Genomic DNA, 14,491 nt, shown 5'->3' with positions numbered 1-14,491 from the left:
TGGTACTGTACACATGCTAAATTGTCAATGTATTGTGCAGTGTTACATTACACTTATTTTTTCTCCGCTTGATACAAAGAAAATTAATGATTTTGTATATTGATACAGAGATATTAACATTATTAACATCATGACATAAAAAACATGGTTGTTAAACAACAAAATATTTTAATGTCAGTTTTTGCAATATTGTGCAGCTCTGGTTGGGGGTTTCTCTATGCATCTTGCAACCTGTATTTGGGCGGAACTTGCTAAGATGGTCTTGTTTTTAACTTTTTTTAGTAGAGTAGAGAACTAACCTGACCAAAAAGACTGACCAAACAAACTAACAAACCAAACAAATATCTCAGGTTTAAATTAGATAGCCTCTTTATTATTTAAGTCATTAAATAACTACAGTTTGAGAGACTAAACCACCTAAACTTCTTTCCTTCATAATGTGCCCCATAAACAACACGACAACGGGGTCAGGCTTCAGTTCTCACCTGCTAAAGCTGGAGAGAGAGAGAGAGAGAGAGAGAGAGAGATCAGCACTAGTTTTAGGTGTTTTGAATAGCAGTGAACATGGGGTTAATAGAAAATAGTATTTCTTTTAATTATTTTTTCAAATGATTTTATAACACATTTTTTTCAGCTGTAGGTGTTTAGTAATTTACCTCCATCTCTTAATATTGTTCAAAGTAATATCAAATGTCCATATGTTAAAATCCATTTAAAAAAAGACAGTTTGTTCTATAGTGTCTTTTTCATGGGCCTATTTGAGTTTCCCTAACCTGAACTAATTGGAGCCACGTAAGGATGATTTAGGCTAATTTTTGGGTTATAATTTCCATAGCTTCTTTACTTTTAGCCTCGTAGCTCCAGTACAAAATTACAAAATCCCACCAAACAAGTCCTGACTAACTAATGACTTATGAATGCACTTAGTGTAATTCCAAACAACAGTGAGCATCAAATTTCCCTTAAAAATGTTAAATCTGAAGAGGTTGTGTCAGTGAGGTTGTATGCAAGTCATACTGGCCTGTTGTCTAAACCTGTACAGTCACGTCCCATCTATCCTTCTCAGAACACACACACACACTAACACACACACACACTAACACACACACACTTTCCTGCACTTCTCCTTTCTTTATTTGCATTATAAACACAGTCAGTTGGGTGCCCTCTGCTCCAGAGAGATCCATGTGGTCTGTCATAATGAGCAGGAGCAGTGTTTAAATACAGCCCCCTGACTGTAGGAATTTACTGTATGTTCATGAAATAGGATTTTATTTCCAAAGCCCTGAACTGTGCTTTCATACCTGCCTTTCATGGTCTAGATTAGTCCAATTACTGCTTAATGCAATTTTCACAACAGGATAATTAAGATTGCATACAGTGCTGTGAAAAAGTGTTACCTGTTTGTCTGTCTGTCTTTTTTAAATGTTTCAAATCATCCAACAAATTAAAATATTATTAAAAGACAACACAAGTAAACACAAAATGCAGTTTAAAAGTAATGTTTTTATTATTAAGAGAAAAAAATACACATCTACATGTGTACATGTGTGTGAAAAAGTGTTAACTGTGGTTTTGACACCTGAGTTCAATTTCTCTAGCCACACCCAGGCCTGAGTATTGCCACACCGGTTCCTTATCAATAAATCAATAAATCACTTAAACATCATGTCAATATCCAAAGAAATTCAGAAACAAATAATAAAGAAAGTAAATGATATCTGTCAATCTGGAAAAGCCATTTCTAAAAGTTTCTAAAGAGTCTCAAATGGCAAAAATATGGAACAGTGGTGAACCTTCCCTGGAATGGCCGGCCAATCAAAATTACCACAAGAGCGCATTGACAATTCATCCAAAAGACCCCACAACAACATCCAAAGAACTACAAGCCTCACATGCCTGAGTTTAGGTCAGTGTTAATACCTCCACCATCAAAAAGAGACTGGACAAGACGAAAACCACTACTGAGCTAAAAGATCATTAAATCTCGTTTAAATTTTACAGAAAACATCTTGATAATCCCCAAGACCTCAGAGAAAATACTCTGTGCACTGAATAGACAAAAGTAGAACTTATTGGAAGGTACACTCCAGTACAGTTTGGGGGTCTGGGGCTGTTTTGCTTATTCAGAAACTGAAAGACTTGCTGTAATAAATGGAACTATGAATTCTTCTGTCTATCAAAAAGTCCTGAAGAAAAATATCTGGCCATTAGTTTTATGACCTCAAGCTGAAATGAACTTGGGTTCTGCAGCAGGACAATGATCCAAAACACACCAGCAAGTCCACCTCTGAATGGCTAAAGAAAAACAAAATGAAGACTTAGTCAAAGTCCTGACCTGAAACCCATCGAGATGCTGTGGCATGACCTTAAAAATGAGGTTCATGTTTGAAAAATGCAGAAAATAAGAAATTATAAAGGGGGCAAAGACTTTTTCACAACACTGTATATTTATATATAGAACCTACTGGGGATAATCTCAGTAGGCATTTGTTTCTGTGAAAAACTTATTAAGAACTAAAGAACTAAAATAGCCATTAGTTTTTATATTTAGGTCATAAGGATTATCATGCTTATGTGCAGTTTTTCCTCCCTTGAATAAAAATATATTATATTTTTATTTCTATTGAACCAAATTGTAATTGAGAAGCGCTCATATAATTGCAGGATCAAAAAAATGTTGTTTGGATTTGCAATCAAACACAAATGCAGGAATGTTATAACTCTTTATCAGCAGCATGTCTGTGTTTATTCAGCTGAAAATGTCCCTGTGTACAGCAGGATCAGCATATGGGCAGTCTGTGGGATTTGGCAGTAATATGTTAAATTTGGAGGGGTTGGGAGGGTGGTGGTAATGTATCAATAATTTAGTTAATAACAGAAAGGTATTTTAATTGAGAGTAATTTGGTTAAGTTGAGTCACACTCTTGCTCTGAATGTGCTACGTCTGCGTGTTTCTTCTTAAGCTTCATTTCCTCTGTAAGCAGAAATCCTGAGGTTTTCACATTAAGGTAAGGCGTTATCGTCCAGCGCAGGGTTCAGGACAGGAACACTGTCAGTAGAGACTTGATTGAACTTGTCTGTTTACTCTGCACTCAGTGTTCTCACTCTGGGAGTGAAAAATGCTGTAGAGCGTCTGTGGTTCCTCCATCATCTCTGAGACCCGCATTCCACCATACTGTAGAGTGTGTCAAGAACAAAGACTGTGGAAACATGAATGCTGAGGTTCCATTCCCTTCCTATTCCCTTCTGCAGAAACGAAGACAGAATTGTCTGCCATGTTGTCAAATTTGCAAGCTAAGTCAGTGTAGTAGAGATCAAATGTGGAGCCAGACACGCCTACTTATTTAAGTTTAAAAAACCAACCAAATAAGTCTGTTCTCATTTATTTTACTACATATATATATATATATATATATATATATATATATATATATATATATATATATATATATATATAGATATATATAGATATATATATATATATATATATATGTTCAATAAATTATAGTATCAGGGCTCAGCTTATTTTGACACTAAGCTAAAATGTTTCAAGTTTTTGTCGATAAAAATAGCAATACATCAGGGATTTACCTGAACACACTTTACTTTCAGACCACCACGCCCATCAGCATAGATATATTCCTATATTAACTGTGCGGGGGCAAGGCATGAAGATAGACTGTACGTGGGGTGTAAGATAGCAATGGGCCCAAAGAGTGTTAATCAGTGAAGTGAATCTAAGTAGTAGAGAATGTATACCACCACCCTACCACACGCACACACACACACACACACACACACAGACTAATTTGTCACTTTCACAGCTCTTCTATATCTTCTATCTCTCCTGATCGCTTGTTTTTCCACTCAGCCTACTTGGCGTGATCTTTCAGATTGTGTAACCTGATTTATGTTAAAGTGAAAGTGAGTAAATATACTGTGTTTTCATTGCGAGCTCTGAGCAGGAACTAGGTCAACATGCACTGATCTCCTTGATCTCGTCCTATCAAGCACATATGTGTGTGTGTGTTTGTGTATTGATCAGGTCTAATTCTCTCTAGTGTGTGTTTTTGCATCACAAAATTACAGGGATGCTGAATCTCTAAAATGATCAAATGTGTTTAAGAAACTTTAGTTTTTAGGTTTTTAATTGTCTGAAACAAAGTTCACCAATGAAAGAACTGATCAGCTGATTTATTTGCAAGCTGTGTGTGTGTGTGTGTGGGGGGGGGGGTCAACCAGGTTTTTTAAACAGAGCAATCGGAGAATGACCTTCTGGCAGTCACTTGGATCTCATGGAATATAAAGACATATTAAGAAAGAAATTAGTACAGATATACAGCAAATACTCTAGAAATATTTGTAAATATATGGTGTTCCGTTGACGAACATTTGAATATTTAAGAAAGTAATGACATTTTTATATGTTAAGCTAAATGGCTTTTAGGCTTTAAGCTAACAATCTGTCTATAAAATGCATTTGCTCACAAACACTCACTTACAGGTATTTTATTCACTGTTTTATTTTTATTTTATTTAGTAAGACTGGCAATGGAGTACTGTTTTCTGTATTTGAATAATTGGATATTCTGTTGATTTTTAGTTAATTTCATGGATGATAAAACTGGCAAAGTGGATTTTGCAGCCTAGAAACTGCTTTTTACTGCAAGGCTCGTGGCTTCCTAACTCTACATTTAAGCAAAAAAACTGTATATGAGATTAAACAAGACATTTTCACAATATGTTGACCTATTTTGAAATGCGTTGACCACTGACATATTTAAGAACAATCTGGACCACTGATGCAATAAAATATTTTGGGTATTGTCATATAAACAAATGGACATTTTTACAAAGTGCTGTATATTGACATATTTAAAAAAAATTGTCCATTAAGAAATTAAATGAAAAAATATTGGTCCTTGATATTTAAAAAAATATGTTTTGGCAGTTGATATTTTAGATGTGTTTGCTGTTGACGTAAAGTATTTAAAAACAAATGTTTAGACTGTATTGAATCTGACAGTCTGTGTGTGTTTTCAGGTATTGCTCGTTCAACCAGCGGTCGCCTCAGGAGACTGGAGAGATCCGACTCTGGGGGAGCTACCGGATCAGGTCAGTCCAGTACCAGTATACACTCAACTGGCCACTTTATTAGAAACACCTACTACACCTAGTGCTTCCACTATGTGGCCACTTTATTAGAAACACCTATATATCTTGTGCTTCCACTCATTGGCCACTTTATTAGAAACACCTACTACATCTGTATATCTTGAATAGTCTATAGTGTGCAGATATTATGTGAGACCATGTGTGTGTGGGGGGCTGGGGGTTGTCTGCTTAACACATGACAGTGGCATTTTTCTGTCCATGGAAAGACTGGCTTCCGCTCTCTTTTGTGTGTGTGTGTGAGAGTGTGTGTGTGTGTGTGTGTGTGTGTGAGAGCGTGTGTGTGTGTGTGTGTGTGAGAGCGTGTGTGTGTGTGTGTGTGTGTGTGTGTGTGTGTGTGAGATGGCTCATCTCTGAAGCATCTCCTCCCAGTGAGAAGAGTACACAGCTTTTGCAATGTCAGCTTTTCTCCCTGGCCCGTCTGCTCTGGGAGTACACTTGGCTCTTAACACACATTAACACAAACTAATACACACACAGATGTGCACACACACACACACACACACACACATTGTATAATCCAGTCTGACTGACCTGATGATCATTCAGCTTCCAGTTCCTTTTAAACACTGCAGTCAAATCAGTTTGTGTGTGTGAGTGTGTGTATGAACTAATAACATGGTTTAGGTAGAATGACAAAAACTGTAGAAAACAGACAATCATCTGGAAAAGCAACTCAAGCTCATCTAAAGCCCAACAGACCCAGATATATTATAAATCTCTGGATAAGGAGATGGGTGATTTGGGGAGTTGGTGCCTTCCCTGGTGAGAATGTATTGCACTGAGCATCTTTCAAAAATTCTGGCTGAACTTACACCTGCTGAAGAAAATGTCTTTAGAGATGTATATATATACTGTTGTCATTATTATAAGCAGGGATGTCACTGTACCAGAAAGTAGGATGTCACGACCAGTACCACTGAAATTGAAGGATTGTCAGTACCAATTTTAGATAAACCAAAAAATATATTTTAACATAAACACAAATTTGAAAAATAAAAGTCTATTTCTCTGCTCACATGTGCTAATAAAATCACAGTAGTGAACCAAAGAATGATGATGGTGAAATGTGGCAATAATAAAAGCAATTATATCACAGGTAGTTCAGACCCTGCAATGTGATTGGCTGAGAGGCATTCTATGAGTGCCGTTATCAGCCAGTAATGCACTTTATCCGAAGCTCTCCAAGTATTACTCCACCACATACAGGTAACCTAGCAACAATGCAGCGCTTTCAGACCAAACAGCGCAGCTGCAAACAGAGCAGCAATGGAACTATTTTAACTCTCAGAGTTTTTATAACCAAACAGATCGTATTTTCTCGTCCTCTTTAACTAAAAATCTTTCAATAAACAGAGATAATGGAACTGAGGTATAATCACAATAATACACTCAAGGTTTGTGTGATAACTTGTAATATTGGCACTGCTTGTCACGTCTGGTGCTGTTAGCTCCTCTGTCCCTTCCACACCCAGCTGTAACGGAGGTTCTCAGGTTAACAACTACACTACCCAGAATGCACCACCCGCTGACATCACGCACACACCTGATCACGTGACACCTCACCTGCTTCCTCCAGGAAGTCCCAAATACTGATTACTGGCACTATAAAAGAGCACACCACACAAACACCCACGCAGCGTACTGTAGGTTCTCCTCATTACAAAGCGTTCTAAATCTCTTGTCTCAGTTTATCTCGTGTATGACCTTGCCTTTGTTTTCTCGACGCCGATTATTGCCTTTGCCTCTGATATTGGATTTTCTGTGTATTACCTGGGCTGTGTATTCACTATTGCCTCTTGGATTACCTCTGATATTGGATATCTCGTGTATGAACTCTGGACTGTCTCTCGTTTATGGTATGGTTTTGTCTACATTGCTCCTGTTATTGGTGATTACCCATTTTTCTGTACCGACTATGTTTTACATCTGTTTATTTTATAATAAACAATCTTTTATCAGTATCTGCACATGTCTGCATTCTGTACTAGCCATGACACTGCTGTGCTGATTGATCGACAACTGCAGCACAGCAGTGCCAATATTACATGTTAAAGCACAAACCTTAAGTGTATTATTGCTTAAATAGTTATGTAAAGCTATCTAAACTTTAACAAAGTCATGAGTGCGCAGTGCCCAGTTACTTCAAGGCTGATAGCAGCAGCAGGAGGGTGGGCAGCTGGGCTGACACAGGTATCAGGGGTAACAGGGGGGAATTCAGCATGGCTGGCAACTCCGTTAGATCTGCCCAACTACAGATAGAGAGAGACAGGAGGTCAACAAACCTGAGTAATCATTCGAAACTGGCTGGACAACAGCCCCTGGATCTGCAGCCTTTATCTAAGTGGAAGCATTCATTATCAAAAGCTGAGTTAAACAAGCACGTTTTCATCTTAGACTTAATAATTGAGACATAATTACAGAATTATAACCTTGTGCATTTAACAGTGCAATATTAAATGTTTATAGTGTAAGTTTAGTTTATTATAATGTTGCATGGTATAAAGACACGTGAAAATCAAGACTGCCTCAACACATCAGCATAAACTATATATAAGGTAAAAACATATAGAAGTAACTTTCTGTGACTGACTGGTTTACTGCTTTATTTCTCTGTTTTCAGCACAAACATGCATTCTAAGGTATAATCCAGTGTCTTAGGAGAGCTTATTATTATTCCATTCATTTCTGATGTTTTATGTGTATAGTTTCAGTATTGGTAGTTTCAGTATTCGAAAGTAATAATTTTGGGATAGTGACAACCCTAGTGTATAGCGTAAGTTAAGTTTATATATTCTGTTATATTGTGTGTTGTATATTTTGTTGTTTTGCATACTAACTGAGATTATGCAGTATTTCACTAACTTGCACACCTGTACTTAGGTGATTTGACAATAAAGCTAATTTGATTTGATATTTTCTGTTTCTGTATTTTTACTTAAATTTCAAAGAGAGATTGTGTTAGTTTGTTGGTGTGAGAAAGTCGGCCAAGTCACCTTGTTTGATTAGTTATAAGTTATATAATTGCTGAAACAAGACTGTCTTGTGAGCACTTTTAGACAAAAGACAAGTGAGGCAACGCTCGTTAATCCTGCCATTACATCACTAATACTTATGACTAATATTTTTTTTAAATAATATCTAACTTTAATGGATGCATCACAATATGTTAAAACATCAGATGGAGATCAGGCTGGGGGGGAAATAAATGTTGGAGTATTCCTTTAATGAATGTGGGGTTTTACAGTGGGTGTAGATCTATGAGCTCTCTCATAGAGCCGCCATTGTTCCTCATTGTGCTCAGAAGCCTTTGGGCATTGTGCTTTATGACTGAAGAGATATTTCTCTATAACACAAGCAGAACAGACTACAGCCCTAGTTACAGTATAACTAAGACATTACTGCTAACGCTTTGAAAGTTGTTTATTATGTGGTTTTATGGTTGTATATATGTGAGTTATACTGGCAGCACTGACATACAGCAGTTAACATGAAGACAGATCTGATGTTTGAACTACATAGCCTAATTAAATCACTGTTGATTTTAGGGGTTCTTTGGGAGACATTGCTTCTGTCATGCAAAAGAAGTCTCATACACAATATGAGCAGTATGGAAAGTGTTTGGACTGATTTACATCACACCTACAGGAGCTTTTGTAATATCAAATTATAAATCCATATGCATTAATAAGGAGTTGGTCCCCACTTTGCAGCTGGAATTGCCTTCTATGCAGCATTTCTGCAAGATTTTAGACTATGTCTACAGAAGGTTTTTTCTATTCAGCCAGAACAGCATTTGTAAAGTCTGATGTTAAACAAGAGGCTCTGTCTCACAATCTGTTTTATCTTATTTCAAAAGATGTTGAGTAGGATTCAAGTTCTTCCACACCAAACTCACCCATTCATGCCCAGTGATGGGAATAACGGTGTTGAAATAAACGGCATTACTAGCACCGTTACTTTTTTCAGTAACTAGTAATCTAACTAATTACTCTGACTGTAACTATAACGCCCTTACCATTTCCAACACCCCGTTACTGCACGTTACCTTAGCCGTTCAATTTTTTTATAATTATTAGATATTTGTAGAATTTGTAGAGGTTAATGAGAGAATTGTTGTATTTTTTTCGTTTTAAGGACGTTAAGCTCTCTTTAGCTGCTCTGGTTTCTGTGGTGCTGCTATTTTCTCTTTTCCTCCTTGGTGAAGCTGTTTGATCCAGCTGTTAATACCATTTTAACAGTCATTAGATTGTTGTTTTTGTCCATTCTTTTGTCTTGTTTATATATAAATTTTTCCATGTGGTTTGTTTAGTTTCATCCCCAGACTCGAATTTGATTTTTGAGGGTTATTTTCAGTATTACAAGTCTTAGTAATTTTCTTTGGTCGTGTGGAGTTTTTCTGGTCTTTTTTTTTAATTCGTTAGATTATATTTTTGTCAACATTTTGGGTTTATTTTTGTTTGTTATTTTTCTAATAATAATAGTAATTACATAATTTATTTTCTTTTGTTATTTTTTTTTACGGGGTGAATAACACAAAAGTAACACAATAGTTACTTTTACTGGTAACTAGTTACTTTTATAGTGGAGTAACTCTGTTAGTAACTTAGTTACTTTTATAGTGGAGTAACTCTGTTAGTAACTTAGTTACTTTTTTGGAGAAGTAAATGGTAACTATAACTAATTACTTTTTCAAAGTAATCAGCCTAACACTGTTCATGCCTTTATGGACGCCACTTTGTGCAATGGGACACAGTAATGCTGGTTTTCACCAAACCCAAACTCATCCACCACAGAAACATGATTCATCATTCCACAGAATGTGTTTCCATTACTCCAGAGTTCAGTAGCGGTGCTTTTTGCATTACTCCATTAAACCTTGTATTAGGTAATTTTCTCATTTTAACCCGTTGAAGTCTAGGCTGTTTTGGTGTGTTTTTTCTTTGTTTTTGTTTTCAGTTCCTCTTTCAGATCTTATAACACAGTAATTATATCAGACAGTCACATGCCCTGATCTCTTTTACTCCAGAAGACATACAGCTGCTTAAAAATATAATCATTTAAAATGTAAAAGGAAGCAGAATTGTTATATTTTCCTGGAACTGATCATATTTTGGTCAAAATTTAACCAAGCGTGTAACGGGACGGTCAGGGATCGGACCCAAGCGCAGAGAGGAAAACCCGTGAAAACAGGGTTTTATTTATTTATATTTTATTATTTATATATTTATTTATGTATGTATATTTATTTATTTGTATATTATATATTATGCTGTATTACTTTTATGTGTTTTTGCAAGTGATTTTGCAACTGCCCAGACCTGGGTTTGAACCAGCCATCTCTGGGTTACTAGCCCAACACTCTATCACTGCGCCACCAGGAGAGGGCAGGTGAGGGCTGGAATTACGCCCTTAAAAGCAATACAAGAAAAAGGCGGGAAAACAAACAAAGGAGACGCCATGCGGTGTGGCTCAAACTAAAAAACTCTTCCCAAAAACCAAATAAACTTAAATTCACTTTTCTTTCTTTTCAGGTAGGTGGTGAACAATTCCACTCTACCAATTTTATTGCCAGCCCTTTGTCTAAGGCTTAGAAGGCTGTTTGTTTTGCCTTGGCTGGTCTTGACTTGATTGGGCTTTACTTGGCTTGACTGAACTTGGCTGGACTTGACTTGACTTGACTTGACTTGACTTGACTTGACTGGACTGGACTGGACTTGACTGGACTTTGCTTTGCCTTTGTCTTTGTCTTTGCCTTTGCAGTAGTCTTTGCCTTTGTCTTTGTCTTTGCCTTTGCAGTAGTCTTTGCCTTTGTCTTTGCCTTTGCCTTGGGTGTGGTCTTTGCCTTTGTCTTTGTTGTTTTCAGAAGAATACCATACCGGTCAGCACGCAAAAATGTGTGACAAAGGCAAGCAGGAAGTTCTGCCTTATATAGAGGAACCAGCAGGTGTGGATGGTTGGATTTGGAGTCTCCCTGGGGAACAGTGACACGCCGCTGCCACCCTCTGCTGGCAGCTGCCGGTGCAGCCTGACCCCTTACAGGACCCCCCCTCCTAGGGACGGCCCCAGAAGTCCCCAAACCAGCCGCACGGTCCCTGCGGAACTCCCGAATGAGTTCAGGATCCAAAATATGGCGTGTTGGAACCCAAGACCGCTCCTCCGGCCCGTACCCTTCCCAGTCAACCAGGTACTGGGTGCCGCCCTGCACCCGGCGACAGTCCAGAATGCGGCGGACGGTGTAAGCCGGGGAGCCATCAACAAGTCGAGGCGCAGGAAGTCGGGCCGGAGGGGGTCCCGTTCCACAAACAAAGGGTCTAAGGCGAGAGACATGGAAAGTGGGATGAATCCGCATGGACGGTGGGAGACGCAACCGATAGGTGACCGAGTTTATGCGTCTCTCCACCTTGAACTTTTTAGACTCCACCCGAAGAGGAAGGTCCTTGGCAGACAGCCAGGTACCCCAACCTCTCATTCTTGGTCAGCAAACATGGGCGGTGGGTACCCAAACTGGCACTCAAAGGGTGACATGCCCAGGGACGAGTGCCAGAGGGTATTATGAGCGTATTCCGCCCAAGGTAGATGGTCAGCCCAAGAAGAGGGATTGGAGGAGCTCAGACACCGTAGGGTCCTTCCCAGGTCCTGATTGGCCCTTTCAGTCTGGCCATTGGACTCAGGGTGAAAGCCAGAAGAGAGACTTACTGAGGCTCCCATAAGCCGGCAAAAGGCCTTCCAGAAACGACTGGTGAACTGGGGTCCTCGGTCAGACACCAGATCACTAGGTATCCCATGCACTCTGACCACATGATGTAGAAGGAGTTCCGCAGTCTCCTTGGCAGATGGGAGTTTGGGTAGTGCCACAAACTTGCAGGCCTTGGAGAAGCGGTCTACAAGGACCAGGATAACGGTGTTACCTCTGGAGGGGGGCAGCCCAGTAACGAAATCCAGAGAGACATGGGACCATGGACGTGTGGGGACAGGCAGAGGATGGAGAAGACCCTGTGGTCGAGACCTAGGAGTCTTATTTCGTGCGCATACGTCGCATGAGGCTATAAAGGCCCGAAGGTCTTTTTCCATACTAGGCCACCACAATCGCCTGCGCAGGAATTCCAAGGTCCTGGTCACCCCTGGGTGCCCTGAAAAGAGAGATGCATGCCCCCAGGACATGACCTGGTTCCTGACAGCTTGAGGAATGTAAGCCCTACCAGGTGGTCCACCTCCAGGGTCTGGCTCTTGCTGGAGGGCATCTTGTATGATACCCTCCAATTCCCATCGAAGAGGAGCCAGGATTCGAGGTGGTGGGATGATGGGTTCTGGAGCAGGATCAGACTCCGGAGGTGCCCATAGTCTGGATAGGGCATCTGGCTTGAGGTTCTTGCTCCCTGGCCTATAAGACAGCAGGAAATCAAAGCGACTAAAAAACAATGCCCACTGAGCTTGCCGGGGGTTCAGCCGCTTGGCCTGCTGGATATAGGCCAGGTTTTTGTGGTCTGTCCATACCACAAAGGGGTGTTTGGCCCCCTCAAGCCAGTGCCTCCACTCCTCAAGGGCAAGCTTGACTGCCAGAAGCTCCCTGTCCCCAACATCATAATTGCGCTCGGCTGGGGTGAGCCGGTGCGAATAAAACGCACATGGATGGAGCTTCTTGGATGGACCCAGGCGTTGGGAGAGTACCGCTCCCACACCAACTTCAGAGGCATCTACCTCAACGACGAATGGTTCCTCAGGATCGGGCAGCTGGAGGACAGGGGAAGACGTCAGCCTGGCCTTTACCTCCTCAAAGGCCTCTTGAGCCTCAGTGGTCCAACAGAATGGACCTGGGGTCTTCCGGGTTAGGGCAGTGAGAGGGGCTGCCACAGAACTGAAATTTCGCACAAAGTGGCGGAAGAAATTGGCAAACCCCAGGAACCGCTGGACCAAACGGAGAGAGGTAGGACAAGGCCAGTCCACCACAGCTCTTATTTTGGCTGAGTCCATGCGGATGGTGCCCTTGGACACCACAAAGCATAGAAAGGACACAGAGGAGACATGGAACTCAGATTTCTCCAGCTTTACGTACAGACGGTTCTCCAGAAGCAGCTGGAGAATCCGTCTGACATGCCCAATATGCTCCTTGAGGGACTGGCTGTAAATAAGTATGTCGTCAAGGTAGACATATGCAAAATGACCGAGGGCCTCCCTCAACACCTCATTAATGAAGCGCTGGAAAACCGCAGGGGCGTTCATGAGACCAAAGGGCATTACGTGGTACTCGTAATGCCCTGTGGGGGTGATGAAAGCTGTTTTCCATTCATCCCCCTGCCTAATGCGTATCAAATTGTAGGCACTGCGCAGGTCCAGTTTGGTGAATATAGTGGCCTGCTGCAGTGCCTCAAATGCAGAAGACATAAGAGGCAGGGGGTGGCGGTCTTTGATGATGATAGAGTTGAGGCCCCTATAGTCAATGCACGGGCGTAGGCCCCCATCTTTCTTTCCCACAAAAAAGAAGCTGGCTCCGGCAGGAGAGGACGATGGACGGATAAGGCCCATCTCCAATGCCTCCTTAATATACTCATCTAAGGCTGTTCGCTCAGGAGGTGAGAGTGCAAACAAGTGCCCCCGGGGAGGTGTGGTACCTGGGTGGAGGTTGATTGCACAGTCAAACTCCCTGTGGGGTGGTAAGATGTTGGCCTTGGCTCTAATGAAAACCTCCTTGAGATCCCAATATTTCTCTGGGACCCCTTTGAGGTCCAGTGTCTCTGTACCTAGGGTGACAGATGCCTTGGGAGTAGACCCCACATTGCCCAGACAGTGGCCCCTGCACCGTGGGCCCCAGCCATACACAGACCGAGTGGACCAATCAATATGTGGATTGTGCTGTTCCAGCCAAGGAAACCCCAGTACGAATTGTAGTTGGGGGGCTTATGTTATGTAGAGCACAATGCTCTCGCAATGAGAACCCAACCGCATGGTGATTGGTACAGTACGGTGAGTAATATGGCCGGTACCCAGGGAACGGCCATCTATGGCCATCTAGGGGCCGTTCTAGGGGTTCCAAGGGAACACCCAGGCTAGTTGCCAATGAGGCATCAAGAAAGCACCCTGCAGCCCCTGAGTCCACAAAGGCAAGCAGGGTGGTTTGATGGTGGGGGTTCCATGCCAGATTGACTTTTACTTGGAGCCCCAGGGCAATGGAGGATGAACTTAGGCCCTTCGCTGGGCGCCAGGGAGGGTGAAAGGATGAGGCCCGAGAAGTGCCTTTCCGATCCAGGTCCCTCTGACGCAGGCGGTTGTCAAGACTGATGCATGCGTCATAGAGACCTGAAAGTGTAGATGGCAG

The 14,491-nt window shown here is 41.1% G+C and overlaps 1 protein-coding gene across 1 annotated transcript in view; it reads left to right on the top strand.

Annotated features, from left to right (window-relative positions):
• Nucleotides 1-14,491, top strand: part of septin9a (septin 9a) — a 167,029-nt gene that overhangs the window by 27,921 nt on the left and 124,617 nt on the right. The window contains exon 2 of the mRNA XM_022671920.2: nt 5,047-5,118. Within this exon, the coding sequence (XP_022527641.1) occupies nt 5,047-5,118 (72 nt within the window). The remainder of the gene's footprint in view (nt 1-5,046; nt 5,119-14,491) is intronic.

This window comes from Astyanax mexicanus, chromosome 19 (genome assembly GCF_023375975.1).
Source record: "Astyanax mexicanus isolate ESR-SI-001 chromosome 19, AstMex3_surface, whole genome shotgun sequence".
In the NCBI taxonomy this organism is placed as follows: domain Eukaryota; kingdom Metazoa; phylum Chordata; class Actinopteri; order Characiformes; family Acestrorhamphidae; genus Astyanax; species Astyanax mexicanus.
Note: the sequence above shows the minus strand (reverse complement) of the source record. Positions and strands in the feature narration are given on the sequence as shown.